General features: G+C 44.2%; 2 protein-coding genes across 3 annotated transcripts in view; one reads left to right on the top strand and one right to left on the bottom strand.

The window, feature by feature from the left end:
* LOC120590551 (sodium/glucose cotransporter 1-like) overlaps positions 1–19,626 on the top strand; it is a 59,150-nt gene extending 39,524 nt beyond the window's left edge. The window contains exons 10-15 of the mRNA XM_039848341.1: positions 943–1,050; positions 2,261–2,411; positions 11,028–11,196; positions 14,094–14,309; positions 16,599–16,704; positions 19,325–19,626. Coding sequence (XP_039704275.1) covers positions 943–1,050; positions 2,261–2,411; positions 11,028–11,196; positions 14,094–14,309; positions 16,599–16,704; positions 19,325–19,626 — 1,052 coding nt within the window. The remainder of the gene's footprint in view (positions 1–942; positions 1,051–2,260; positions 2,412–11,027; positions 11,197–14,093; positions 14,310–16,598; positions 16,705–19,324) is intronic.
* A 4,527-nt stretch (positions 19,627–24,153) lies between these two features.
* The window catches only part of RSPH14 (radial spoke head 14 homolog), a 78,487-nt gene continuing 76,163 nt past the window's right edge, over positions 24,154–26,477 (bottom strand). For both annotated transcript variants that reach the window (XM_039847737.1, XM_039847738.1), the window contains 2 exons: positions 26,141–26,277; positions 24,154–24,392 (listed from right to left, as the gene is read on the bottom strand). In XM_039847737.1, coding sequence (XP_039703671.1) covers positions 24,154–24,392; positions 26,141–26,277 — 376 coding nt within the window. The remainder of the gene's footprint in view (positions 24,393–26,140; positions 26,278–26,477) is intronic.

Raw genomic sequence — 26,477 nt, 5'->3', positions numbered from 1 at the left:
GTCAACCTTGTCTGGTAGCCAGATTGTCATCATCAGCACCAGGCATCTATCCCACCAGCTCAACAACCCCCACAGAATAAGTGTTTCCTTTCCCAGTAGTTCCCGCAGAAATCCCAGATGAATCCTAGGGAACTCACTTGAATGATAGAGACCAGACCAGTCATTGTGACTAAGGAGAAGGAATTTCCAGAATGGCCAGGCCTTATTCTTGGGCCCTTCCCAAACCACACCAAGTCAGATTGAGGTCCTGTTACTCAAAGTAGGAGGAAAGGAGAATAGGCAAATGAAAACAAACATTCATAGTAGCCACCCCCTTGAGTTATTACATTCTTTTTCTAGATAATCGGTAACTGCTTCTTAAGCGAGATAGCTGTCCCCAGTAAAATAGCTTGCTTAACCCATAAACCTAGGCAGTATCCTGCCTCATTCTAGTCTATGTTGATTTATTGTTTTTCTTTTTTTTCTTACATTTTAACTATATCCTATATTTAAGCTCTTGATGAGCATATCACATTCACACCCTTTACTTCCTTTTGTCCAAAATTTCTCCCCAAATACTCTTAAAGTAACATACCTGTCAGGGCTAAAGGAGGAAGTTTATGAGTTGCTCACACGCATTAGTATGTGGATGAATAATCCGATTGTTTTCCTAACGTGTAGCTGGGATCATTAAAGGCTTTTAAGGTCAGGGTACTTGCTTTGGGTCAGACCATAAATTGGTAGAAGCATTAATTCATTTGATTCCTCAGTGCCTAACTCCTAGCTTTTGCTTCCACCCTAAGCTCCTGAAGAGTGTGTAGGATCATAAATTGGAGCAGTCACCAGTAGACCAAGAATTTAATAAATTAGGAATGTATAATTCCTATTTGCTTCCCTTTCCCTAGGCTCAAATTTTAGAGCTCTAAGGCCAATGTGTTGGTGTGACTGTATCTCTCATTGCAGAAAAAGTGGCATGTGTTACACCTTCTGAATGTGAAAAGTACTGTGGCACCAGAACTAGTTGCAGCTCCCTTGCCTACCCAATGCTGGTGATGAAGCTAATGCCCAAAGGTAAGAAATGGATCCTGCCATCAAAGGCCATAGAAACCCCATGATCTGTGTCCCCATTGGAGCCTCTGCCCTCGGGCTGTAAGTGAGGGCTTGTCCACCAGTCAGCCCATTCTTCTGAGTAGAAATGTAGGCTGTCCAGTGGGACAAGTTAGTTGTGTAGAAAGAAACTTGCTTGCCCTGAGGGAAGGAGCTGGGCCTCCTTCCTCTTCACTCCTCACACATTCACACTGGCAGTGCATGTGCTCTCAGAGGCACCATTTGTGCTTGGGATTTGCATTGTTCACTTCCCCAATTGAACTCGTGCCTTTGCTCCACACCGTGCTAGACATTGTTCTAAGCCATGAGTGCAGAGATGACAGAAACCTAGCCCTGCTCTCAAAGAGCTCACATCCAATGGGATAGGCAAGGAGGTGTGCAGTTCACCCAAAGTGAGATGGCTTTCGCTGTGAGATGACAGTGAGCCTGTGCATTCATCTCATCTGTTTCCCGAAATCCATGGAAATAGTTAAAAAATAATTTCATATTAGCTCTGGAGATCAATAGGCTAGAAAAGTTGAGACTGTTCCATAAAATATGATATAGATGGAATCTAACTGAAGGAAATACTAACCATTCCACAGTTCAGGAAGGAAGTTGTTTGGCTTTTCCAGCTGAATCTGTCTTAGAGTACCCAGGGCTGCAAGTGAGAGTGGGCTGTAGGGCACCTGAAGGAAGGCAAATCCACGGAGACTAGTCTCTGCCTGGACCAAGTAGCCCACTGAATATGGTGGGAGCTTGCTAATGCAGACCCTCAGTTCAGGTTCTGTTTACCCTCAGTCTCTCCCAATGGCACACAGAAATCTCTCAACAGAGCAAAGTCCTTGCCGCAAGGTGGCCTTTCAGGTAATAATACTAGATTGTTATGTTTATAACTTACATTTATTGAGTGCTTGCTTTGTATTGGGAATTGTGTTAACCCATATACTTAAATTGTCTTAATCTTAACAAAAGCCTTATGTAGTAAGTACTTTCACACCCAGTTTACAGATGAGGGCACTGAGGCACAAGGAACAGCATCACTTGCCTACAGCCTTGATGGCATTTCACTCCAAATAAAATTTGAATGTTTTGTAGGAGAAAATTTAGTTTATAGAAAAGTTCCTTAGGAGGCCTAAGGCATCTCCTGGTGTGGACAGAGCTGAAAGTCTAGGAAATGTCCCTTCTCTTTCAGGTATACAAGGTTTGATGATGTCTGCACTATGGGCCTCTTTCATGTCTTCCCTGGCTTCTAGTTTCAACAGTGCCAGCGCTGTGTTCACAATGGACATCTATTCCCAGATACGGCCTATGGCTACTGAAATTGAACTCATGTTATCAGGAAGGTGAAGGATTCCTCTAATTGCATTAGTTACTACTGTCAGTGAAATGATGACCACAATGTTATTACGTGAAAATTTTAGGCTATAATACTGTATATAGAATCATCCTGTCTATATACAGAATGATTGTATTCTTTGCTGCCATTACAATGAAGATGTATTGCTTTTATAATCACAAAGAAAATTATTTTCACTTGGGAATAACATTAAGTAATCGCAGTGATAAAAATGAGCATAGTTTACTGTATCCCCAACATAGTCCTTGTGAGGAAATTTACATACACTGTTTCATCTCATTTAGTCCTCATGATAACTTTTAAAGATAAATTTTATTGTCTTTGGAAAAATGGGGGGAAAGTGGCTCAGAGAAGAGAATTGATCTACCTGAGGTCATACAGTAAGTAGGAGAATTTGTCCATCTCAGAGCCATGCTCTGAACCACAATGCCACAACGTCATGCTGGGCGTGGATGGAGTGGGGGATTCAAACATATGCAAAACATGGTCCCTGTCTTTTTTCTATAGGGTTTCATGTTGGTTGCCCCTTGGACCACATCCAGCCTACACACATGTGATGTGGCCTACATTTTACCCATACGCTTTCTTTATCTTGCATCAAGGTGCATGTTGCTCATCTATTTTATCCATCTAACTGCTGCTTTTGAGGTTGCCTTCACACTATGGTTAGCATTTCATAGTTCAAATGCACTTTTCTGAGAAATTTTAAGAAACAGGTACCACTTTTATTTAAATTGTTATAGAACATAGAAAAAATGAAGATTTGTTATATGAATCTCAAGATATTGATGCCAAAACCTATTAAATATAGCACAGAAAAAAATTAAAACTAAAGACTAACCTCACTTTTAAATACCAATGCAAAAATTGAAAATAAAATATTAGACACAAATTCAACAATATATTAAGAGAATATTAAAATAATGATATCTCATTACCAACTGTGATTTTTTTCCCAGAAATATAAGGACGGTTTGATGTTAAGAAATGTAATATAGCTCAACATATTAATAGGTCAAAAGAGAAAAATCAGTGGAAAAAAAGAAAAATCATATGTCTCTATTCACAGATGATGAAAGGTATTTGGTAAAATGGGTACCTTTCAACATGATAAAATATATCTATATTGCCTAAAAGCCTACATTATAGTTAATGAAGAAACTAGAAAGGAGCAACGCAGGAATGTCCCTCCTTACAATTCTATTTTATACTAATATATATGTAAAAAATATGTATATATAAATGTAAAATACATTTACTAAAAGTAGACCCACAGGTGAAGTTAGCAAACAAGGACTTTAAAATATCCATGATTAATATGTACAAGATAATAGAGGAAAATATGTACAAAAATAGATGAAAAGATTGAGAATTTCAGCAGAGAACAGATTTTATAAAAGGATTGAAAAGATTCTTAGAATTGAAAAATAAATATCTGAAATTAAGAATTCAGTGTGTGGGTTAAGAACTTATTGGATATAGCAGAAGATACAGTTAGTCAATTGAAAATAGAACAATTGACAATTTCAAACCTGAAATATACAGATAAAAAAGAAAGATACACCCGGAACACAGTTGGAATCACAGAAAGGAGCAAATTGGATAGAAGCACTTTTGAAAAGATAATGGCCAAGAATTTCCCAAAACTAATGGACAACTGTTCAGAGATTTGAGAATTTCAACAAATTGCAAGCAGGATAAATACAAAGGAAATCATACCTAGACTACATTATAGTGAAACTGCTGAAAATTGAAGATAAAGAGCAACCAGAGGAAAATAAATCACATTATCTTCAAAAGAGTAACAAAAAGACTGACAGCAGAATTTTCGAAAGAAGCTGTAAAAGCCAGAAGACAATGAAATGACACCTTTGAGCTCTAGTAAAAATAAATAAATAAACAAACAAATAAATAAATAAATAGATAGATAGATAGATAAGTAAGTAAATAAATAAATAAATAAATAGATAGATAATATTTAAAAGCCTGCAAACCTAGAATTCAGTACCCATCAAAAATATTCTCCAAGAGGAAGATGAAATAAATACTTTCCAGATAAATGCAAGTTGAGAGAATTTATTACATTAGATTTTCACTGTAAGAAATACAAAAGGAAGATCCTCCGGCTGAAGGAAAACAACCCAGATAGAAGAATTGAACTTCAGAGAAGAATGAAGAGCAGAACAGGTAAATATGTAGGAAATATAAATGAATTATTGACTATTGAAAACATAAATAAGAAAAAAATGTCTATGGGATTTATAACATGAAAAGAAATATACAACAATAATAGCAGAGAAAATAAGAAAAAACTAAATGGAACTTATTATCTGATAATAGAATTATTTGGGATATAATAAAAATAAAATGTGTACCAGACTATAATATGTTGTATGCATGTAATCTCTAGACTAAGCAATGAAAGAAAAGTTCAAGAATGTTTAACAAGTTAATGGAAGGAAAATATGGAATAACTAATAAAATATTTGATTAGCTTAAAAGAACTTAAAAAGGGATAAAAAGAACATAAATGTGAGTTCAATGGAAAACAATAGGATAGCACATATAAACCCAAATATATCAGTGATTTCATGAAATGTAAGTAGGCTCAATACCTAAGTTAAAAGGTTAAGATTAGCAGACTATTTTTAAAACCAACTACGTGCTTCTTAGAAAAGACACCATTTTTTCCAGTTTCATTGTGATATAATCAACATTTTATAAGTTTAAGGTATACAGCATAATGATTTGATATATGTATATATTCTGAAATGATTAGAAGAAGTTAACACCCATCATCTTATATAGTTACATTTTTTTTCTTGACATGAGAACTTTTAAGATTTACTCTTTTAGCAACTTTCAAATATATAATACGGTATTGTTAACTATAGTCAACATACTGTACATTACATTCCCAGGACTTATTTATCTTAAAGTTTGTACTTTTTGACCACCTTCACACATTTCCCCTACCATCTACCCCTGCCTCTGGCAACCACCAATCTGCTCTGTTTCTATGAGTTCTGTTTTTTTAGATTCCATATACAAATGAGATCATACAGTGTTTGTCTTTGTCTGACATTTCATTTAGCGTAATGTCCTCCAGGTTCATTCATGTTGTCATAAATGGCAGGATTTTCTTCTTTTTATGACTAAATAATATGCCATTGTGTATAATACCACATTTTCTTTATTCATCTGTCATTGGACACTTAGGTTATTTCCATGTCTTGGCTATCGTGAATAATGCTGCAGTAAACATGTGGGTGCAGATAGCTCTTTAAGATAATGATTGTTTCCTTAAGATATATACCAAGAAGTGGAATTGCTGGATCATATATGGTAGTTCTAGTTTCACTTTTTTAAAGAACCTCCATGGTGGTAGCACCAAATTACAATCCCACCAAAGGTATACAAGGAAGAGGTCCCTTTTCTTCACATCCTTGCCAACAAAGGTTATCTCTGGTCTTTTCAATGACAGCCATTTTAACAGGTGTGAGATGATATATCATTGTCATTATTGTTTTGATTTGCATTTTTCTTATAATTAATGATGTTGAGCACCAATTGTCTATTTGAATATCTTCTTTGGGAAAATGTCAATCAGGTCCTTTGTAATTTTTTAATTGGATTATTTGGCTTTTTGCTATTGAATTGTATGCCTTTCTTATATTTTTGGGATATTAACACCTTTTCAGATTGTGGTTTGCAAATATTTTCTCCTATTCCATAGGTTGCCTTTCCATTTTGTTAATTCTTTATTTTGCTGTAAAAGCTTTTTAGTTTGATGTTATCCCACTTGTTTATTTTTGCTTTTGTTGCTTGTGCTTTTGGTGTTATATTGAAAAAAAATATATTGCCAAGACCAATGTGAAGGAAATTTTTCTCCATGTTTTTTTCTGGGAGCTTTACAGTTATAGGTCTTTTATTTAAGTCTTTAATCGATTTCAAGTTAATTTTTGTGAGTGCTGTAAGGGGTCCAATTTCATTCTTCTTCATGTGAATATCCAATTTTTCCAGCACCATTTATTGAAGAAATTGTCTTTTCTGCATCAAAGAGTCTTGGCTCCTTTGTCCCATATTAGTTGACCATATATGCATGTTTTATGCATGTAATCTCTACATTAAGCATATATCTCATGCTATGGACTTTCCTAAAATCTCTCAAAGGTTCACAAAACTCAACCAAACAGCATCTGGCCTCAGCGTGCCCTGTATCTTTTGCTAAGTAGTCCCAAAACTGGCACTAGCGGCGGTTGACCTCATTTCACAGCTTATCCTCTATGAGGTACCTCCAAGCCCAGCAGAAGTTTCAACCATATGCAGATCACTTTGTAGTACATATCAAGTGTCCCTGGATGGTGCTCAGGCAGCAGCTGACCTTGGCCTGTAACAGAGCCTCTCTGAAGAGGCCCCAAAGCCAACACACTCAGTAGACAGTTTCTGACGACACCAGAGCACCACTCAACCATCTCCAAAACTGACACATGCAAAAGGCAGACTGGGCAAGCACCAGAGCTTGACTAAAGTGAGTCCTGCTCCATAGGGTCAGCCCCTGCACAACAGCTCCTGCATTGTAGTCACCAGCCAGTCCTCACAACCAATCAGCCATTGATATGCAAACAGCAACCAAGACTCAACTACAACAGGAGGGCACACACAGCTCACACAAGGGGCACACCTGGAACACGCCATTCAGGTGACCAAGGAGACTGCACCACTGGGCCTCCAAGACACTTACTACATAAGGCCCCTCTACGAAGATTGGGAGACATAGCTGCTTTACCCAATACATAGAAACAAACAGGAAGGTAACCAAAGTAGGGAGATAAAGAAGCATGTCCCAAATTAAAAAATAGAACAAAGCTCCAGAAAAAGAACTAAGCAAAATGGAGACAACAACCTATCAGATGCCGAGTTCAAAACATTGGTTATAAGGATGCTCAATGGTCTCAGTGAGAACTTCAACAAAGAGCTAGGAAACATAAAAATGGAAATAAAAAGCATAAAAATGAACCAGTCAGAAATGAACAATACAACAACTAAAGTTAAGAATACATTAGAGGGAATCAACGGTAGATCAGCTGATACAGAAGATTGAATCAGTGATTTGATAGACAAGGTAGCAGAAAACACCCAGTCAGAACAGCAACAAGAAAAAAATAATCCAAAAAATGAGGACAGTTTAAGTGGCTTCTGGGACAACATCCAGCATACCAACATTCACATCATAAGGGTGCCAGAAGGAGAAGAGAGAGAGCAAGGAATTGAACACCTATTTGAAGAAACAATGATGGAAAAATTCCCCAATGTGGCAAAGGAAATAGATGTACAAGCCTAGGAAATGCAGAGAGTCTCAAACAAGGTGAACCCAGAGAGGCCCATACCATGACATGTCATAATTAAAATGCCAGAGGTTAAAGTCAAAGAATCAAAAGCAACAAGAGGAAAGCAATTAGTTACCTACGAGGGAGTTCCCAAAAGACTGTCAGCTGATTTCTCAACAGAAACTTTGCAGGCCAGAAGGGATTAGCAAGAAATATTCAAAGTGATGAAAAACTAGGACCTACAACCAAGATTGCTCTACCCAGCAAAGCTATCATTTAGAATCAAAGAACAGATAAAGACCTTCCCAGACAAGAAAAAGCTAAAGAGTTCATCACCACCAAACCAGTGTTACAAGAAAGGTTAAAGGGACTTCCTTAAGAAGAAGGGGATAAAAGATAAAAAATACGAATAATAAAATGGCAATAACTGCATCTTATCAGCAATTACTTTAAATGTAAATGAATTAAATCCTCCAATCAAAAGACATAGGGTGGCTGATTGGATAAAAGAAAACCCTTACATATGCTGCCTACAAGAGATTCAATTCAGATTGAAAGCACTACTGAAAGTAAAGGGATAGAAAAAGATACTTCATGAAAATGGAATGAAGAAATTTGAAAAATAAAAAAAGCTGAGGTAGCAATATTTATACCAGACAGAATGACTTTAAAACAAAGGCTATAATAAGAGACAAAGAAGGGCCCAGTAATTCCACTTCTGGGTATTTATCTAAAGAAACCCAAAACACTACTTCAGAGGGACATGCACATTCATACATTCATTGCAGCACTATTTAAAATAGCCAAAATATGGAGGCAAGCTGGGTGCCCATCAATCGGTGAAAGAATAAAGAAGTGATACATATATACAATAGAATGTTAACCCAGCCATAAAATAGAATGAAATCTTGCCACCTGCAACGACGTGGTGCTCATTATTCCTTCTTTTGGGTTTGAGTTTCCATCCATGTCATTTCCCTTTACCCTAAAGAACTTTCTTCAGCATGTCTTATAATGAAAGTCTGCCGGTAACCGATTCTCTTTGTTTTCATAAGAAAATGTGTTTTACATCTTTATTTTTGAAAGATATTTTTGCTGGATGTAGAATTCTGGGTTGACAGTATTTTTGTTTCACCACTTTAGAGATGCTCTTCCATTCTCTTCTGTCCTCTTGTTTCTGATGAGAAGTCAGCCACAATTCACAGTACCGCTTTCTGTACTTAATGTAGCCTTTCTTCTGTGGCTTTCGAGATTTTCTCTTAATTTTTAATCTTCAGCAATTTTGTTATAGAACGTGGGTGTTCATTTGTGTGTGTATCCTGATTGGGTTTTGCTAAGCTTCTGAATCTATGAATTAGATCCCCCCTATCAAAATGGGGATATTTTTTACCATTATTTCTTTACATATTTTTCTGCTCCTCTCCTCTTTAGGGGGGATGCTACACACATTAATCCTTTTGATATTGTCCCACGGATCTCTGAAGCTCTGCTTATTTTTTTAAATTTTTTCTCTATGTCCTTCTGTTTAGATTTCTATCAGTCTGCGGTTAGGTTAATTAGCCCTGTCTTCTGCCATTTCCAATCTGTTCAAAGACCAACAAGTGAAATTTTCATTTCCTAAACTAAACTGGATTTTTAGTTCTGAAATTTATACTGATTTTTAAAAATGTTTTAGAGTTTCCAATTTTCTGTCATTATTTCTCATCTGTTAATTCATAATCATCATTTCCTTTAAGTCCTTAATTGTAGATTTAATAGCTGCTTCGAAGTCCTCATCTGCTCATTTTAATACCTAAAGCCACCCTAGGTTCAGTTTCTATTGATTGCTTTCTTTCTTGACTATGGGTCACATGTTCTTATTTCTTCACATGCTCGGTAAATTTTATTGTATACTGAACATTATGGATAATATATTGTAAAGACTATGTCATATTCCTCTGAAGAGTATTGGTTTTTGTTTGAGAATGCAGATAATTTACTAGCCGATTACCTTAAACTTGTGCAAGCCTGGTTCTACACTTTGTGAGGATATCTGTTTCAGTTTTGCTCTAGTCTTAGAGCAAATTCTTAGTCCTGGGATATAGTGTCCAAGGCATGGTCTTTCAGGGGTTTCGGTGAAAAGCCTGAGGTGGTTAGATAGCTCCTCTAGCTTGATGAGATTCAAACTCCAGTTTCTGTCTTCCCCGCTCTAGGCAGGAGCTGAAATCTTGCTCATCTTTTTCTGCCTTCCAGCAATTGCTCGTTGGTGGGCTATTTGGAAATTCTCCCCCATGTGCATAATTCAGGGGGCAGCCAAGGGTTTAAGTGGGGTTTATACACAGATTTGGACCCCCTTGCTCTGGGCTCCCACCTTTCTGGAATTTTCCCCCAAACACTTTCAACCACCCCACACCATGCAGACGACGGAGGGCCTCGGGAAATGTAGGTAAATGTAGGTGGCACCTAGTATGGTTCCATTCTTTCAGAGATTGAATCCCACCTCCCTCCCCTGATTCTGCCTGTTTTCGGCTACTCTTCAGTGTTTTTGTTTTTATATTTGATCTAGAATTTATCATTGTTATCTGTGGGAGGCTTAGTCCCATGCCAGCTAGTCTCTCATTACTAGAGCTAGAACTCACTTCCTTGCCTCTTCTTTGACTATCAAGGTATTAGTCTTTTCTAACTTATACTCACTCTCTCAAGATTATTATTTTTAAGCTTTTGTTGACACAGAACTGATAAGATTTATTCAATCTTTGGGGTGATATTTGACCTAGTGTAATTTTATATTTGGGTATACATTAAATTTTTTTTTACTTAGAAAAGGTAATGAACATTTGGAGCTTCTACTCAATTCCTTAACATTTTTAGCAAAATTTAAACAATAAGTTTCTGAACTTACTGAAATCTTTAAAATCATGTGCCATACTAATCTGTCCGAAATGTTTAAAAATGTTTCACCTTTGAAGAAATTAATATTTTCCATGTATTATACATTTTAAGCATGACTGCCCCAAACCCACCTCCAAATATGGTAAAAATCTATCCATAATCCAGTAACAGGCAAACGGACACTCAGTTTTATTTGTTCAGAAGTTGAAAGATTTTTGTCTGCAACCATACGGCCCTATTAGTGTTTAGGAGTATGGCTATCTCTTCTGCTCCAAAGTTATGAATGGGTCCCTGAATTTAACCTAAGGGATAATGGAGTTAATAGTTTATAGTTTGTAGATATTTTATCAGCAGGGGGAAAAACTCATCAAATTGCTATTGACTGTTGGTTTAATTTACAGGTTTTTTGTTATACTCTTACTTTCTGCCACCATCATCTGGATCCCTATTATTGAAGTGACACATGGTGAACAGCTGTTCGAATACATGCAGTCAGTCTTGGGTTACCTGGTGCCACCCATTGCTGCCATCTTCCTCCTTGCCATATTTTCCAAGAGAGTCACTGAGCAGGTAGGTGGGTGTTGGCACAGCCACCACATGGCACAGTGTATGGGCTTGCTTTCATATCGTAGTTGTCTTTGCCAGAGTTGCCGTAGGAGGGTCTCTTGCGCTTCAGGCATTCACAACGTTGCATCATTTGCTTTCTGAGAGATGATTTCCTCCTGGGCAGATTAGGTTCGCACCCTCTCTTATGCATGTGAGGTAAAAGCGAGCTCTGATGTTGTTTTCCTCCCTTTGCAATGTAATCCACTTTCAATAATGTCATAGACAATGCAAAGTGTTCATGATCCTCCCTCACATATATCTGGCTGTAGGAAAGTATTCTTCTAATGCCTCTGTACATGAATGTGTCATGCTAAGAGGTTTCATACTCACAGGAGGATGTACAGTCGTGGGCTCCTTCCACCTTCCCTGCAGTGAGGACCATTCAGCCACATTTAAAACTAAATAAAGATCCTAATGAATCGTTCAATTGTTTCTTCAATAAGACTATGAAATCATTGTTTGACAGAATATTTTTATTTATTATTTGAGTCAGATTTTAACTTGTTTCCCCTAACAGCACTGAGTAGCTGGGCCATGCACAAGTTCTTGAGCACAGTGTCTGAAGTGCTCCATCATCTGGCCCCTTCCTGCCCCTCAGCCCTTGCCCTCTCCATGCACAGCCCATAGACCCCTGCCACGCCTGCTGATTTGCAATGCTGAGTGCCTTCCCTGGCCTCCCTTCATTTGCACGGACTTTTCCTCCACCACCTGGTTGATGCTTCCTCCCAGGCTCATTTCAGGTGTTCTGTCCTCTACACGAACCTGCTAGTGCTCCCTGTTCTGCCCACCTCATCAGGACTCAATTTAGCACCGATAATGTGGAGAGCGGCTAGGCCTTGGGAATGCCAGAGCTTCTTCCCTTTGCCCTCCTGGGAAGGGAATGGATAAGAGGGGCAGGCATTCAGAAGAATCTGCCTCTCACCTAGGACACCCACTTAAGGTATCAAGGCCTATCAGCAAGGAAAACTGGGGATCTGGGCAGTGGCCCTCCTGCTACCACTGATCCAAGGTTACAGGCATATTGTGGGTGCCCTCTTCAACCTAGAGAACTTCTCCAGGCCCTCTCTCTGACCCTGATTCAGATGGCATGCTCATCTGGCTTTTGCTACCCTTCTGTTTCTAGATCTTCCCTTTCTATACATCTCCTTCAATAAATGGTTCCTGCAGATCATCCACCTGGCTTTCACTTTGAACTCTCTCCAGAGATATTTGCTCACATACAGTAACCTCTGTCTCCTCCAACATTCAGCCGCACCTGAAACAGGCTCCGGATACAGCTGCAGAGCCAGAAGGAAGTCTTCATTCCTAAAGAGTGGATAGTCTAATTGGAGGAGACAGATGATGCCCAGTGAATACACAGATTTCTGACAGTGGTGCAGTGCTGTTTAACCCATTTCCCATTTGCCCCAAGTATACTCACCAGCAGTGCTTTCAGCTGCAACAGTTACCCTGAGATAACTCACGAATTACAGTCCCAACTTTAACCCCAAAGTTTGCCACAAAATATCTCACTTTTATTATTATTTTCGCATCGCTCCAGTATATCAATAGTCTTTCGAAACAAATGACATCATTCTATCGATAGCATTCTGTTTTTAGTAGTGGTGTTTCTATTTACAAAATGTAATTTTCGGTGGCTGAAAATGTCAAATCCTATATGTTCTGCTTTGTGTAGTTCCGTGCTTTGAAATTTACCATACTGATCGTCATATACATTTCTGTCACATTAGGATTAGAGACAAGTTCTGTTTAGAAATAACTCCAAGAACAGTTTTTATATTTTATTTTCACATTGAAAACCAGTCAGATTTGCTTCAGCCTCAAAGAGCATGTTTATGTAAAATTAAATTAACCCTGGCAGCAAGCTGCACTTTAAAAGAAAAATGGGAAATGGGTTAAAAGATAAAAAAGGATGATGGAGGGTGGCAGGGCAGGTGCTGGAGGTGGGTAGAGGATACAAAGACATTAGCCAAGGTGGTAGGAAAAGACTTCTTCTGAGACAGTGACCTTGAATCTGAACCGTGGTGGATGAGCCAGAAATATTAAGATCTAGGGAGGGACCCAAACAGAGACAAGGACAAGTACAAAGGCCTGAGCCAAGAGCAAAGTGGACAGTTTCGACATGCAGGAAGGTCACACACAGTGGCCAAAGTGGAATGACCAAGGGGAGAGTGGCAGAGCCAAGCAGAGTCAGTTGAAGAGTGAGTACGATTTGATTGTGATGGTGGACCGTGAGAAGCCATTGGAGAGTTTAAGCAGAGGCATGGCATTCTCTAATATATACTTTGAAGAGATCACTCTGGCGTCCATGGAAACAGTGGGCAAGCTGGAGAGGGAGACCACTTTGGTGAGAAAAGATGGTGGTTATGGATTCAGGCGGTATCCATAGAGAAGATGGGAAGTGATTGGATTCCAGATACATTTTAGAGGGAAAGCCATAAGGATTTGCTGATAGGTTGGTGGTAGGGCAGGATGGAAAGTAAAAAAAAACAGGGATGACGGCTGAGGTTTCTACCTGAGTGTCCGGGGAGATGGAGGTGCCCTTCACAGTGATAGAGAGGTCTGGGGCCTTTTTGGACGCATTACATTTGAGATGCCTATTCATGATCTAACCTAAAAGTGTTTCCAATGTTTAAGTTCTCTGATTGACATAAAAGAGTGTACAGATGTCTCAGGTCTTTGTTCAGCCCAAGAAGGAATTTCTGCACTGGTGCTCACACTCTGCTTCTGCAAGGTATTTGTAGCTGTTATTATGACGAGGCTAACTTTAGAATTCAACCAGTCACGTGAGGCTGAAGATGGTTTGTCTCATCACCTGTCTTCCTCTCATCTAACAACTCTCGGGGCTCCTCCTTTGGCAGGGCGCCTTCTGGGGGCTGACAAGTGGATTCCTGATTGGCTTGCTTCGGATGGTGTCTGAGTTTGTCTACTGTCCCCAGCCCTGCTCAGGAAACAACGAGGGCCCTATGATCATCTGCAGCATACAATACCTCTATTTTGCCATATTCCTCTTCATAGTCAGTCTTTTCACCATCCTGGGGATCTCCTTATTCACAGACCCAATTCTGGATAAACACGTAAGTGCTGCCATTAGAATGGTCAGGGGTCAACCAATAGTCCCTCATCCCAGTGAGCTGCCAGCTTTGGAGAAAAGTGGCTGAATGCCCACATTCTTTTTGAAAGTGGGAGGGCTGGGGGCCAGGCGCGTGGAGGATGCATCAGATGTAGGCAAGTAACACAGCAAGAGCTCTGCCTTAAAAACTAAACTAGAAGACTTTACAACAGTCTTCCGCCAATTAGGTATTTACTTAGAATGAGAAGTTTGTCTTTTAAAATATAAATTTTCCTTAGAAGTGTTAAGTTCCGTAACCTCAGTATGAATTAATGTAATCAGGCTAGTCCCAGCTGCCACCCACCCAGAGAGAATTAAAGCCAACAGGAAGCGGGAGGGGTCAGTAATTCAGGCAGCTGCCTGTGGCCGACTCTTAGCCTCTTCTGGCACAGCCATTTCCTACCTCCAGGAGACAGTTGTCAGTCACCCCAGTTGGAATATTAGAAAACCTGGGGTCAGAGAAGTTAAGTCCCTTGTCCAAGGTATCAAAACTAGTAAGTGGCACATCTTTGCTCCAACCTAGCTCCACCACGTCACCTCCTTTGGCCGGGCCAGTAGGCTCTGCAGGTCAGGAACCTGGCTGAGCTAGAAAGCAGCAGGAGGGTCCTGGGTGTCCAAAGTTTCTGAAGGAGCTCAGAAGGAAGAAGGGTCTGTAAGAACTATGTACCTTTCTTGCTCCTTTGCCTGGGGTTTGAGTAAAAGCCATGAACTTGGAAGACTGCCTCAGTGTCCTCCAGCTCACCCTTGGGCTTTCCCTCTGGCCACGCTTGCTGCTTAGTAATTTCCATTTGATTCCTTCCTCTCTTGCATATAGAGCCCAGCTGGAAGAGGGGTGGAGCCAATGCGGAGAACAACCAGGTTGGGGGTGGGGGGCAGCAGGCGTGCCACAAGGGAGGCTTCCTCTGCTGCCAGCACCTTGAGAAAGGGCGGGACGGGGGGGGGGGGGGGGGGGGGGGGGGCGCGGCTGGGAAGGGAATGAATCTAATTTCCTGTTTTAGCATTTAGATTGCTTTCTTTTCTTCCCTTCTCTTACTCTCACCTTTTTTTATTTTGCCTGCTTCTGAGGTAGCCAAGTACTTGTTGGGTGTTTCCCATCTGCCTAGCAGTAGACCAGGCGCTCTGGAGAACACAAGGTAGCTTCCAACAGGGGAGGGGGAGATGAAGAGGAGAATTAGTGTTTGTGGATCAGTGTTAATGTCCAGGCACTGGACCATGTCCTCTGCTTACCACTGCGTGGGGGTGGGGTGAGGGGAGAGCAGTTAAATCCAGACTCTTCCAGCGCACCCAGGACCTCATCCGCAGAGGGCTGACGGCGTAATTGGGAAGGCAAATACATACATATGGCATCATCAGGAAGCAGTTAAAAGCTAAACCCAGTCTCTGTCGCTAATATAGCAAAAGTTTAGTTCCAACACCTTAGCTGAGAGGTGGGGCTTGGGTGGCTCTTGGAGCGGGCTGGCTGGGGAGGGGGCCCAGCCCATCCCTGCCATATGTTGGGGGGTGGGGAGGTGGGTTGAGATTTAAATATACCGAGGCTGGTATGATAGATTAAAATCTATTCCAGGATAGACTTGGAGGAATGTTGATTTAGTTGTGCTTCTGCTGACTACAACCCTTAAAAAAAAAAGGCAACAACAATTGGCTGGATTTTGTTACTTCTCAAAGTTTCCATATATGTTTTCAGGAAGAAAATGAAATTTCAGACCAGGAGGGAGGGAATGCTCCCCCTTCTGCATCTACAAATGCCTCATTGAGCTCGAGCAACTGAGCTCGGCCAGGGCCAGGTTAACCAGGTAAACCAGATAAAGCCTCTCATGGACTGAGTTAGTGCTCATCTCTGCCAGCCAGGAGGGGCTTCTGGAAGGAAAGCAGCTCCTGGGTCTACCCTGTCCCATTCATCTGGTAAGAGGGCCTCCTCCACCAGAAGGAACAGTCCAGGGCTGGCAGGTGGCTTCTCTCACCCTAAAGAGCACAGGTTCCTGGACCCTCAGAACCAGAAGGAGCCATGAGCACATTGCCTTCCACCCCTTACTATACAGCTGAAGGACATTGAGGCCCAGGCAAGTTGTGTCACCCTTTACCAAGGCCACACAACCACATGGTACCAGAGCCGGAACTGAAATCCCTCCCCACATTTCCTTTGTCTCTTATTGGAGTCTAAGAACCAGATCTCTTTTCAGTGCCCAGCTGCCAGTCGTGGCACAGGTTGTGTGACAGGACCCTGGGTGGTGACATGCTCCTGCTTTCCCCGCAGCTCCATCGGCTCTGTTGGAGTTTACGAAACAGCCAAGAGAAAAGGGAAGATTTGGATGCAGGAATGCAAAGGAAGAGACTCGGATTCACACTCCGAACACAGCCAGGTGAGAAGGAGGAGCCAAGGAGATCCTGTTTAGCGTTTTCTGGGGTGAGTGTGGCCTGTGCTGCTGCCCCAGCACCCTCTGCCCCACCATCTCCACTCCCAGAAATGCTCTTCCAGGCAGAGGCCCTGTCTTTCATTTTTCACAAGATGCTTTTGGAGGTGTTTGGGGCTTGTTGAGGTTGAGATGCCTCTAGAATATCCATGGGGAGCCATCTGGGCTGGAGATACCCATGTAGGAGACATCACTGAGCCATCCCTGGAGGGCAGGTGCGAGGGGAGGAAAGAAGGAGTTGGCATAATGCCTGGGGGCACCCCAGGCCATGAGGAGGAGCCAGCTGAGGGGCAGAAAAACAGAATTGTTTAGTGACTTAGAAGCATTTCAGCAGGGGTTGGTGATCTGTCCACTGAGGCAAATGCTGATGGTGAAGAAAGATGCCTGAGAACTGGCTGTTGGATTTAGCACACAGAGATCATATGCCTTGACGAGAGAAACCTGGTGGGACTGGAGTAGAGGGAGAAAGGGGAGTTCTTACGCAGGGATTCAAAATGAGTGAGTTTCTCAGAAGGCAGGTGGGGTGGGGGATGGTCTGTAAGGTGGGGAAGCAACCCCGCCTAAGAGAGCACCAGGGGAAGACCGGTCAGAGGACAACTGTATTTCAGCATGAGCAAAGAGAAAATGTTCCAGGAGGAGGCTGGGGGCCTGGGGGCTTGAGGGCCCAGAGGAAGTGTTTCAGCAGATGGGGTCAGAAAAGGAATCTTCAGGGCCACAGGAGAGGGTGACCTGAGCTTCTCCAGGCCCTGACGCAAACAGGGATAATGGCCTAATGAGATTAGTCCTAAGTCTGGGGCAGAGAGTACTGGGGAGGCTGTGAGTTTGAGGGAGGGAGAGAGGGATGGAGGAAAGGAGGGAGGCAAAAGTCTGCCTGAGGAGAAGGCAACATTCTAGGGCCTCTGCCCTCCTGCCAGGGAAGTTCAGAGGCCAAAGAGGCCTGGGCTCACTCCTGACACCTGCAGAGGAGACCTCGGCTTGGCTAGGCTCCTTGGTCTTCTGCCAGCCAGGTGGGGCTAGGGAGTGGCCTCGGAACAAGGCTGTTCCACATACTTGGAGGATAGAGAGCTCCCTGGGAATTTCTCTTCTCTAAATGGGGAATGGTTCATTGGGTGCCAGGTGCTTGTTCTTGATGCATCCCTCAATTCCTGTTCCCCATTCCACCGTTGTGGGTGGGTGATGATGACAGTGGCTAACTCTATTTGGGATGTGCCATGCACTGTCAAAATTATTCCCATGCGTGAGAGGCGGGGAAACTGAGGCACTGAACAGTTAAGTGATTTGCCCTAGATAACCAGGCAGCAATGGAGCTGTGATTTAAACACAAGCAGTGACTCCAAAGTGTGTGCTTTTGGCCACTGGCCTATCCCATCTCTCATCACAATGCTCTTGGGCTATGTATGGTCAAGTGAGCAGTTGCCTTTCCCATACAGCAGCCTGTTTGGGCCTGGCAGCAACATGGTTCTGTGAAAACATAGACATCTGAGAAAACAGGGCCAGAGTGTGCTGCTCAGGACTTCTCAGCACCAACAGTGGGTATCTGTGTCCCTGACTTGGGGGTCCTCTTTCCCCTTGTAACAGAGGCTCCTCTGTCCCTGGTTGATGGATTCTATCATCTCCGATGCCACCTCAGCTTCGAGATGCAGCTGGCATGGAGGCTGCCCAAAGGATGAGACACAGAGCACATCACAGCACACACTGCTGGGCGCCCCACTCTGACTGAGACAAGCTTGCCTTGTCATCAAGAAGGAAACAATCCCCAGGAGGCCGCTGGCCCACAGGGAATGTGCTGGTGCTGGCCGTGGTGCTGACCGTGCCTGAGCAGGCTCTGAGGAGCAGCCAGCACGAGCTGTACTGCCCCTAGCGAAGTTTAAGCCCCAAAGTAAACGTTTACGCAAATTTGACCTAAAGTAATGAGTAGAAACTTGCCTTAATTCCTAGACTTTCCTCCTTTACCGCCTGGAAAACTCCAGTGATTCACCTTCAAGGGCCCAGAAAGCCATATTTTGGGCCCAGCTATGAGACATACCTACCCAGAGAAGATCCTCCCTGAGAGGTTGCCAAGGAGAACAGTCTGTGTATCAAGAAATCAATGGATTTCTTGCATCCTCTGGAGAGTAGTGACTGGGGAGGAGGATACAGAAGAGCAGCCACTTTTCTTGGAACTACAGAGCTGTGATCAGCTGTGTGTCTGAGGAGGGGAAGTGTGAGCATGCTGGAGCACACTCAGGAGGACCTGCTCCTGTGACCACAGAGGCCCCCCCTAGTACCTCTGCCACCCAGTCCAGGGGATCTTGGCCCCGGCCAAAGGCTCTGCTAGTGGAAGGCAAGCATGATCCCAGGCAGCCCCACTCTGCCCCTACACACTCCCCTTGTCCCTCGTTCTGTTCTCCTGGGGCTCTGAAGGTCGTTGTAGGTGTTCCTGAGCAGGGGCTAAGGACCATTCTTCACATGAGGAGCAAGGCTGTCGGTCTTCCTCCTGGCCTCACCGCTGAGACCTGATGCCTAGAAAGTCCTTTCTCCTGTGTCCTGGCCTGCATCTCCTGATCTTTGCCTGTTCCCTCTGTTCCAGATATATTTATATTAGGGGAGCCCCAGAACTGCCTCTTGAAGGCCTTGGATGTGTGTTGTGGCTTGGAGCCAAAGCAAGGCCCCAAAGTAGCCCCAGAAGAGGTAACTATGAAGACAGTGAATGGTACCACACCTGAAGAAACAGAATATGGTGCCACATCTGAAGAGGTAGAGCGCAGTGACGTAGCTGAAGGGACAGAGCGCTGTGACACATCGGAGTGGCCACACTGGAGAAAAGTTGCCAACACCAGCGGGTTTCTCTTGATATTGATCACAGTCCTGTGCCACATCTTCTACTTCTAAAGCAGCTGGGGCCCAGGGGCATCTGGGAAGAGCCCAGACTCCCTCTTCACTGAGAGGAGGAAGTATTTCCTATCAGAAGACCCACGGATATGGGACCAAGGATTACACTAATGAAAACAGTCTCTAGGTGTCATCGAGTACCACCAGCTGCAGGGCATGTGTGCTGAGAGGACAGAGTGAAGTCCATTTGTGATTACAGATACTATGCAAATGAGAACATCTGTTCCTTTACAAAATGAGTCATTTTCTCCAAATGGCTCTACTGAATAAATACTGACTTTCACTTTAAATTTAATTTTGGCTTTTTATCTCTAGATATAGTTGGGATTTTTGCTTGTGTTTACTTTACTGTCACCATTTCCTTCTTATACCCAAACTCCACTTGCCTTGTTCTTGCCTCCTTTTTAAAAGTGTGCCCTGCTGCAAACGTACTGTGTAGTGTAAGCACCCCCCCCACACACACACACACACACTGGGGTTCCCAACTGCAGGTGCTGTGCCCAACTGCAGGTGATGACCACACAGGCAAGCTGGAGCCAGAGCTGCCCCTGGATGGAAACTTGGGCTCCTGGCTGGATCAGCAGAGGGGCTGAGACAGTCTTTCCACTCAGTGCCGTCTGGCTACTGCCATGCCCTCTTTGCTGAGCCCTTCCCAGTCCCTCCCAGTCTGCCTGCTATTGGGATATTATTGAGAATTGGGTCCCTTAGCTGTCAAGTATAGGCCACTCCTGGCTGTGTTTATGTAGGGGGTCCCTCTTCTGTGTCACACCAAAATAAATAATTTGTGTCTTTAGAAAAAGTTTTGAGTACCTTAAAGTGATTTGGGGAAACTCACTGGAATCACAAAAATCACACTCTGGAGGTTCATCCACATGACCAGTCCCTCATCCCTAGTTTAATCCTTCAGCTGACATTTTTGAGTGCCTACTATGTGCCAGATGCTACAAGGAAATAGCCATGAACAGAGTATATGGTCTATGGGAAAAACACAAACACTAGTAGTGATTGCCAGTATTTAGTGTGGCCTGCTGTTTTTCTGCCTGGGGTAAGGGCATGATCACATTCAAGCCACAGAACTACCCTTTGTGAAAGGACTAGAATCAACCACATTTCACAGGAGAGGAGGCTGAGGCTTAGCAAGTGACCCTAGTAAATAGAGAGTTTGCACAAGGCCTGAAGCAGCCCTGCCTGACACCAAGAACACACACTGGCCCTCTACACATTGTGTACACTTCAGGAGTGCCCACCAGGGAGCCCCACCCAGCCTTCGAGTCAGGGAAGGCATCCCCCACCCTCCCCCCTTCTGTTATCTAGCTAGCTAGATAACAAGAGACAACCTAGGGGAAGACATAAGGCAAGCGTTCAAGGCATGTTTGAGGATGCCAAGACGTGGCCTGTGTGCAGAAAAACAGTGAGATGGGAGGGCAGTGTGGGCTGAGGCATTACCTTCAGGCCTTACGTGCTTTGAGATAAGTTCTGGGAGCTTCAGCAGGGAAGTTATAGAATCAGATTTGCTGGCTGCTGCTGGAAAGATGAAAAAGAAGCCAGACACCTAGCAGAAGACTGTTAGAGCAATCAGGCAAGTTAATGGCAGAGAAGAAAAAGGGAGGGAATGGCATCAAGAGAAGCCAACAATTAGAAGTAACAGGATTTTAGTGATTAGACTTCTGGAGCGGGGCCAGGGGTAACCCTCTGGCTTGAGGACACAAGCAAAAGGTACACCAATTCCAAAGACAGGTCACACTAGAGAAAGCAAATGTGGGAGAAAACCTGAGTACATTTTGGGACATGTTGAGTTTGAGTTGCATGTAGATACTTAATTGCCATCGTGATACTATTAAGTCTTCTGATCCATGAATATGGGATGTTTTTCCGTTTTTTAGCTCCTCTTTAATTTCTTTCAACATTTTGTTTTCAGCACTCAAGTTTTGTAACTCTTTTTACTAAATTTATTCCTAGGTATTTTATTCTTTTTGATACTGTTATAAATGGTATCATTTTCTTAATCGTATTTTTGGATTTCTGTTGTGAGTGTACAGAAAAAGAATTTTTAATTTGATCTTGCAACTTTGCTGAAGTCATCAGTTCTAATAGTTTTAAGTGTATTCCTTGGGACCGTTCACATACAAAATCATATAGTCTGCAAATAGAGATAGTTTACTCCTTTCTTTCAAATTCGAATGCCTTTTATTTTATTTTCTTGCCTAAGTGTCAGTACTATAACCTTCAGTACAGTGTAGAATAAAAGTAGTGAGAGCAGAACCCTTGCCTTGTTGCTGATCTCAGGGGGGAAGCATCCAGTCTTCCACCATTGAGTACGGTGTTAGCTATGAGTTTTCACAGATGTTTTGTTGAGGTTTCCTATATTCCCAGTTTTCTGAGAGTTTTTTTTTAAATAAATGGATGTTATATTTTGTCACTTTTTCTGCATCTATTAAGGTGATCATGTGGTTTCTGTCCTTTATTCTATATATGTTACATTGATTCATTTGTATATTAAACCAACCTTGCATTCCTGGGATAAATCCCTGTTGGTCATGGTGTATAATACTTTTTTATTTCGCTGGATTTGATTTACCAATATTTGGTTCAGTTTTTGTATCAATATTCATAAAGGATTATGGTCTATAGTTTTCTTATGTCTTTGTCTGGTTTGGGCATTGGGATAATATTAGCCTCATAGATGAGTTGGAAAGTGTCCTCTCCTCTCCTATTTTTAGGAATAGTTTGTGAAGGACTGGTCTTAATTCTTGCCTGGAGACATTTAATGATAGATGTTAAGTTGGATAGAAGAGTCCAGAACTCTGGAGAGAAGCTGGGGCTGGAGACCTAGATTTAGGGGAAAGAAAGCAGCAGGCAAGCCTGCCAAAAAGGGAACCTAGTAGAGGAGGTCCTGACTAGGAGGACCTAGTCAGGCAGATGAGATTGTGCAGGAGAGTATGAAGAATGAGGGTCTAGAACAGAGCTGTGAGAAACATTCACGCCACTGGTTATGTAGAGAAAGAGGGTTCCAAAGGAAACCAAAACGCATAGCCAGAGCCTTTGAGGAGGACTAAGACAGCTGCCACGGAAAGGGAACGTCACGCCTGGGCCACTGCATGGGTCAGTCACAAAGAACACGGGTCTCACAGCAAGGAGACCAGAGCCCTTCAGTTAGAACCCTTTGATGAAGCAGCAGGAGTGGAGCCAGCCTGTTGGGGGTTAAGGCGGGATGGCGATGGGAGGAATTGGAACCTCTGGCATACCTGTTTTGCTGAAAGAGAAAAGGTTTCACCCTACAGAAACTTTTTTGAAAATAAGATTTAACCTGACCCCAGCTGGGCCCAGCAGCCAGTGCCTTTGAGAACACATAGGCCCTTTGGGGCCTACTTGGGCTAATTCTCTAATTCCAGGGACACCGACTTCTTGATTTCTTCTAGGAAAGTGAAAGCCCCAGACACTAAAAGGATGGCCAGAGGGCACGCCCTTGGGGATTCTGGTTCTGATGTTTACTCTGGGAGGAGTTGGCATGCCATGAGCTAGGGAGGTTCTGTCCCACAGGAAATATGGCTGTCGGGTGGTGATGTGATGAGGGAGACCTTGTTTGAGGCGGGGGAGCCTCTAAAAGCTCATAGGGAAAAATTAAGGCTCCAGCTCAGCCCCGACAAATGAGTCCAGCTCTTAATTTGAGTCCTGCTCTCACAGCTTCTCCAACAGAGGTCAGAACTGGCTCAAGAGCTGTCATCCTGCCAGACCGGGCAGGGATGGGTGGGGGAGATTAAGGGTTCTCCATGCATACCTGGTTTCTCCCTACTTCATCCCAGCTCTCCAGCCTCCTCAACCAATCTCATTTGGGAACAGAAGCGAGGCAGGTGGAGGCACAGATGGAAGCAAACCAGACAGCCCTGGGGCCAGACAGACAGCAGGGGGAGGATTGGTGGGGAGCGGAAGGTGGCCTCAGGTGACTTTGAAGAAGAATGCAGCTATTTGGGAAGAAGACCTTAGGGAGTTATCCCTATCCTAAGCACTCATCCTTGTTTGGGGCGAGGTTTCTTACAACTTGCCTTCCTCCAGCAAGAACCCATATGGGGTAACACTTTTGACCTTCCTTCCTGTCACCTAATGTGAGAAGGGGACAAAACTGGCTGAGCAGGGCCCTGCCCAGCCACACCCCAAGGGCCTGGTCACTCCAATATCCAGAGCTTGGATGGTGTCTGGTCCAGCTGTTTTTCTTCCCCAACGCAACTCCCTACCCCCCACCTTTGTCCCTGTAGGGCTCAGACCAGCCCTTTACCTTCTGAGGGGACTCTCGGCCCTAGCAGAAAGCATGGCTGTCACCTGCCTATTTCTGGGCCCTGAGTCCAGCCTATACTGCTTCACCTACCCACCAGTGACACGGCCCTTCTGGGCCAGGTATTTCACCTTTGGGAGGAAAGAAAGAGATGTAATTATGCTCCACAAACATCAAGTGCCATTCAGATACAAGAGAAAGAGATTCCGCCCATTTATTCAGGCATGGAGCTCATCAGATCTGGCCTTTTAAGAGGCTCAGGGTTTCCACTCTATGACATTGATGGCAATCTGGGCTGCCCGTCGTACGGCTTCACTGGAATCCATCTCGAGGACACGAAAGTCGGGCACGTGGACCTGCAGGAACTTGCGACCCTCGGGAGCCTCAGCCAGCATGGTGAGTGCTTTGATAGCATTCAGGCGGGCCTTTCTCAAGGGGGAGCTCAGCAGATTCAGGAGTGGGTGGATAGCTTCTGCATCCAGGGCCGCATACTTCCCTGCAAGTCACCAACACCAGGCACTCCTGAGGGAGTATCTGCTCCACCTTCTCTGACCCCCTGTCCTCCTCTAGCCTCCAGCCTGTGCAGGCTCAGGGGAGGTACCACTTGCTACCTGAGCTCCTCCCTCACCCTCACGCAGGCCCTTGTATCCTCTGCCTCCAGCCTAGGCCAGGCCCCCTGATCTCCTGCCCCTCCAGCCCCCTAACTGGCTTTTACTCATCCATCCTGGTGCCTGTCCCACAATCCAGTCCTCACAAGGCAACATGAGTTGTCTCTTAAAAATTAATATCCATTTTTAATTTATGTGACAAATACTCCTTGAGCAGCTACTCTGCACCAGGCACAATAAGATACATTGTGCTTTCCTTCAAAACACATAGAGTCTAGTAGGGGACACAGATATTAATGTGTAAAGGAGACACCCCCGCTTAACCCTTCACTGCCTTCTCCCATCCCCCACTCCACCTCAGCTACTAAAAGTCAGGGTTGGCCCCTGCCCCCAACCTTCCTGCCCAGAGCCGTCTTCTCTTTGCTCCTAGGACTCATCCTTTGTCCTGCTCATTCCCGTTGTCCCAGAGGAGGCTTTGCCCCATCCTGTGCCCACTGCATGCTGCACTTCTCCTCTATGTCACTTACCACACTACCACTCCCACCGAATTGTAGACAGCAAGGCTGAGACATCTGGGCCTCCACCACCCAGTACAGCAGAGTGCTATCTCAGGAGAAAGTGGCCTCACATCCCTGGGTTTAAGCCATTGCTCAGGCTCCCATGAGCCCTCTGACCCTCCAAGAGCTCCCAGAAGAGACATTGCACGGAGGACACCCATGAGATGAGCGGCAGTCAACATCCTGACTGCACAATCGAAAGGGGGATGTGGACTCTGGGAAGGCCCCAAATTCTCTCAGATTCCACTATTCGGGTCAAGTAGGATGTAGCCGGGGGGGCCCTGAGTTGGGCAGCTTTGCAGCATGCTGATTGAGAATCAGTCCTCCATGGAATGCCAAGGAAGCCCAGGGCATGGGCTGGTGCAGGCAACTGGGGGCCATGGGAAGTGTCAGACAGATTTAGAGGTCACCACAGAGGGATGGACTGCCCTGGCCTCCAAGTGGGGATCCCTTCTGTTAGCCCAGGGTCGGGTGACAACATATGGAAATCTGACTGGCTGGGAATCCTAGGATTGGGGAGATAATCTTATTTGCACATATGCGCACGCGCGCGCGCGCACACACACACACACACACACACACACAATTGAGAAGAGTAATTTCAATCAAGAAACCCCACGGAAGCAGGGCTCTGGGGTTTACTTAGACCTTGGGATAACCGAATCATGGATAGCAAATTAGTCCCAGAATCTCAGCTCACAAGGAGCCTGGGTTGGAGGCAGGAATTCCAGGCCCACGGAGTAGCCTAAAGGGATGGGACAGAGGTCTTAATGCAAGTGGCGGCGTGACAGGGAAGGGGCGTGGGCTGGCAGCCCACTATGGCCTAGAAGAAGAGGGAAGGCAGAGTCTAAGACCCAAACTTGAAAGCACTTCAGCAACAGGCCAGGAGTATTTGGGTAGGGCAGGGAGGGGGCAATACCTGGACACTGAGCACAAGATGAGGAGCTTTGGAAAGTTGGCCAGAGTAGCCAGCATGCTGAGGGACTGCAGTGAACGGCCCACCCCGACCCCGAGTTAGCTCCAATGCCCACACAGGACCACCCCACCCACCTGGATGCCTGGCCAGCAGGCTACCTCACCTGCAGTGGTCACCGTGGCATACATGAGGGCCCCAGCGGCATTGGCTTGCACCTCCTCCACCTGGTCTTTCAGCAGGTGCACCAGGATGGGGATGACATCATACTGCCATACCTGTTTCTTGCCCTCTAGAGGGATGCTGGGCCAGAGAGGGGGTGGCTTTGCTTGAGGAGAGGAAAAGAGCAGGGCCCAGGACCACCCAGGGGGACACCAGAGGAAAGGACTTATGTTGGGACCATCCCTGGTCTGGGTACTAGAGTACAGGGGAGCATTGCTGTGAGGTTTGAGCCTTACTCCTACACTCAGACAACCCGAGAGCATGGCCTGGGGCCACTAAAG

The sequence above is a fragment of the Pteropus medius genome, unplaced genomic scaffold, assembly GCF_902729225.1.
Source record: "Pteropus medius unplaced genomic scaffold, Ma_sr-lr_union100, whole genome shotgun sequence".
Classification (NCBI taxonomy): Eukaryota; Metazoa; Chordata; class Mammalia; order Chiroptera; family Pteropodidae; genus Pteropus; species Pteropus medius.
This window is presented reverse-complemented; position numbering and strand designations above follow the sequence as displayed.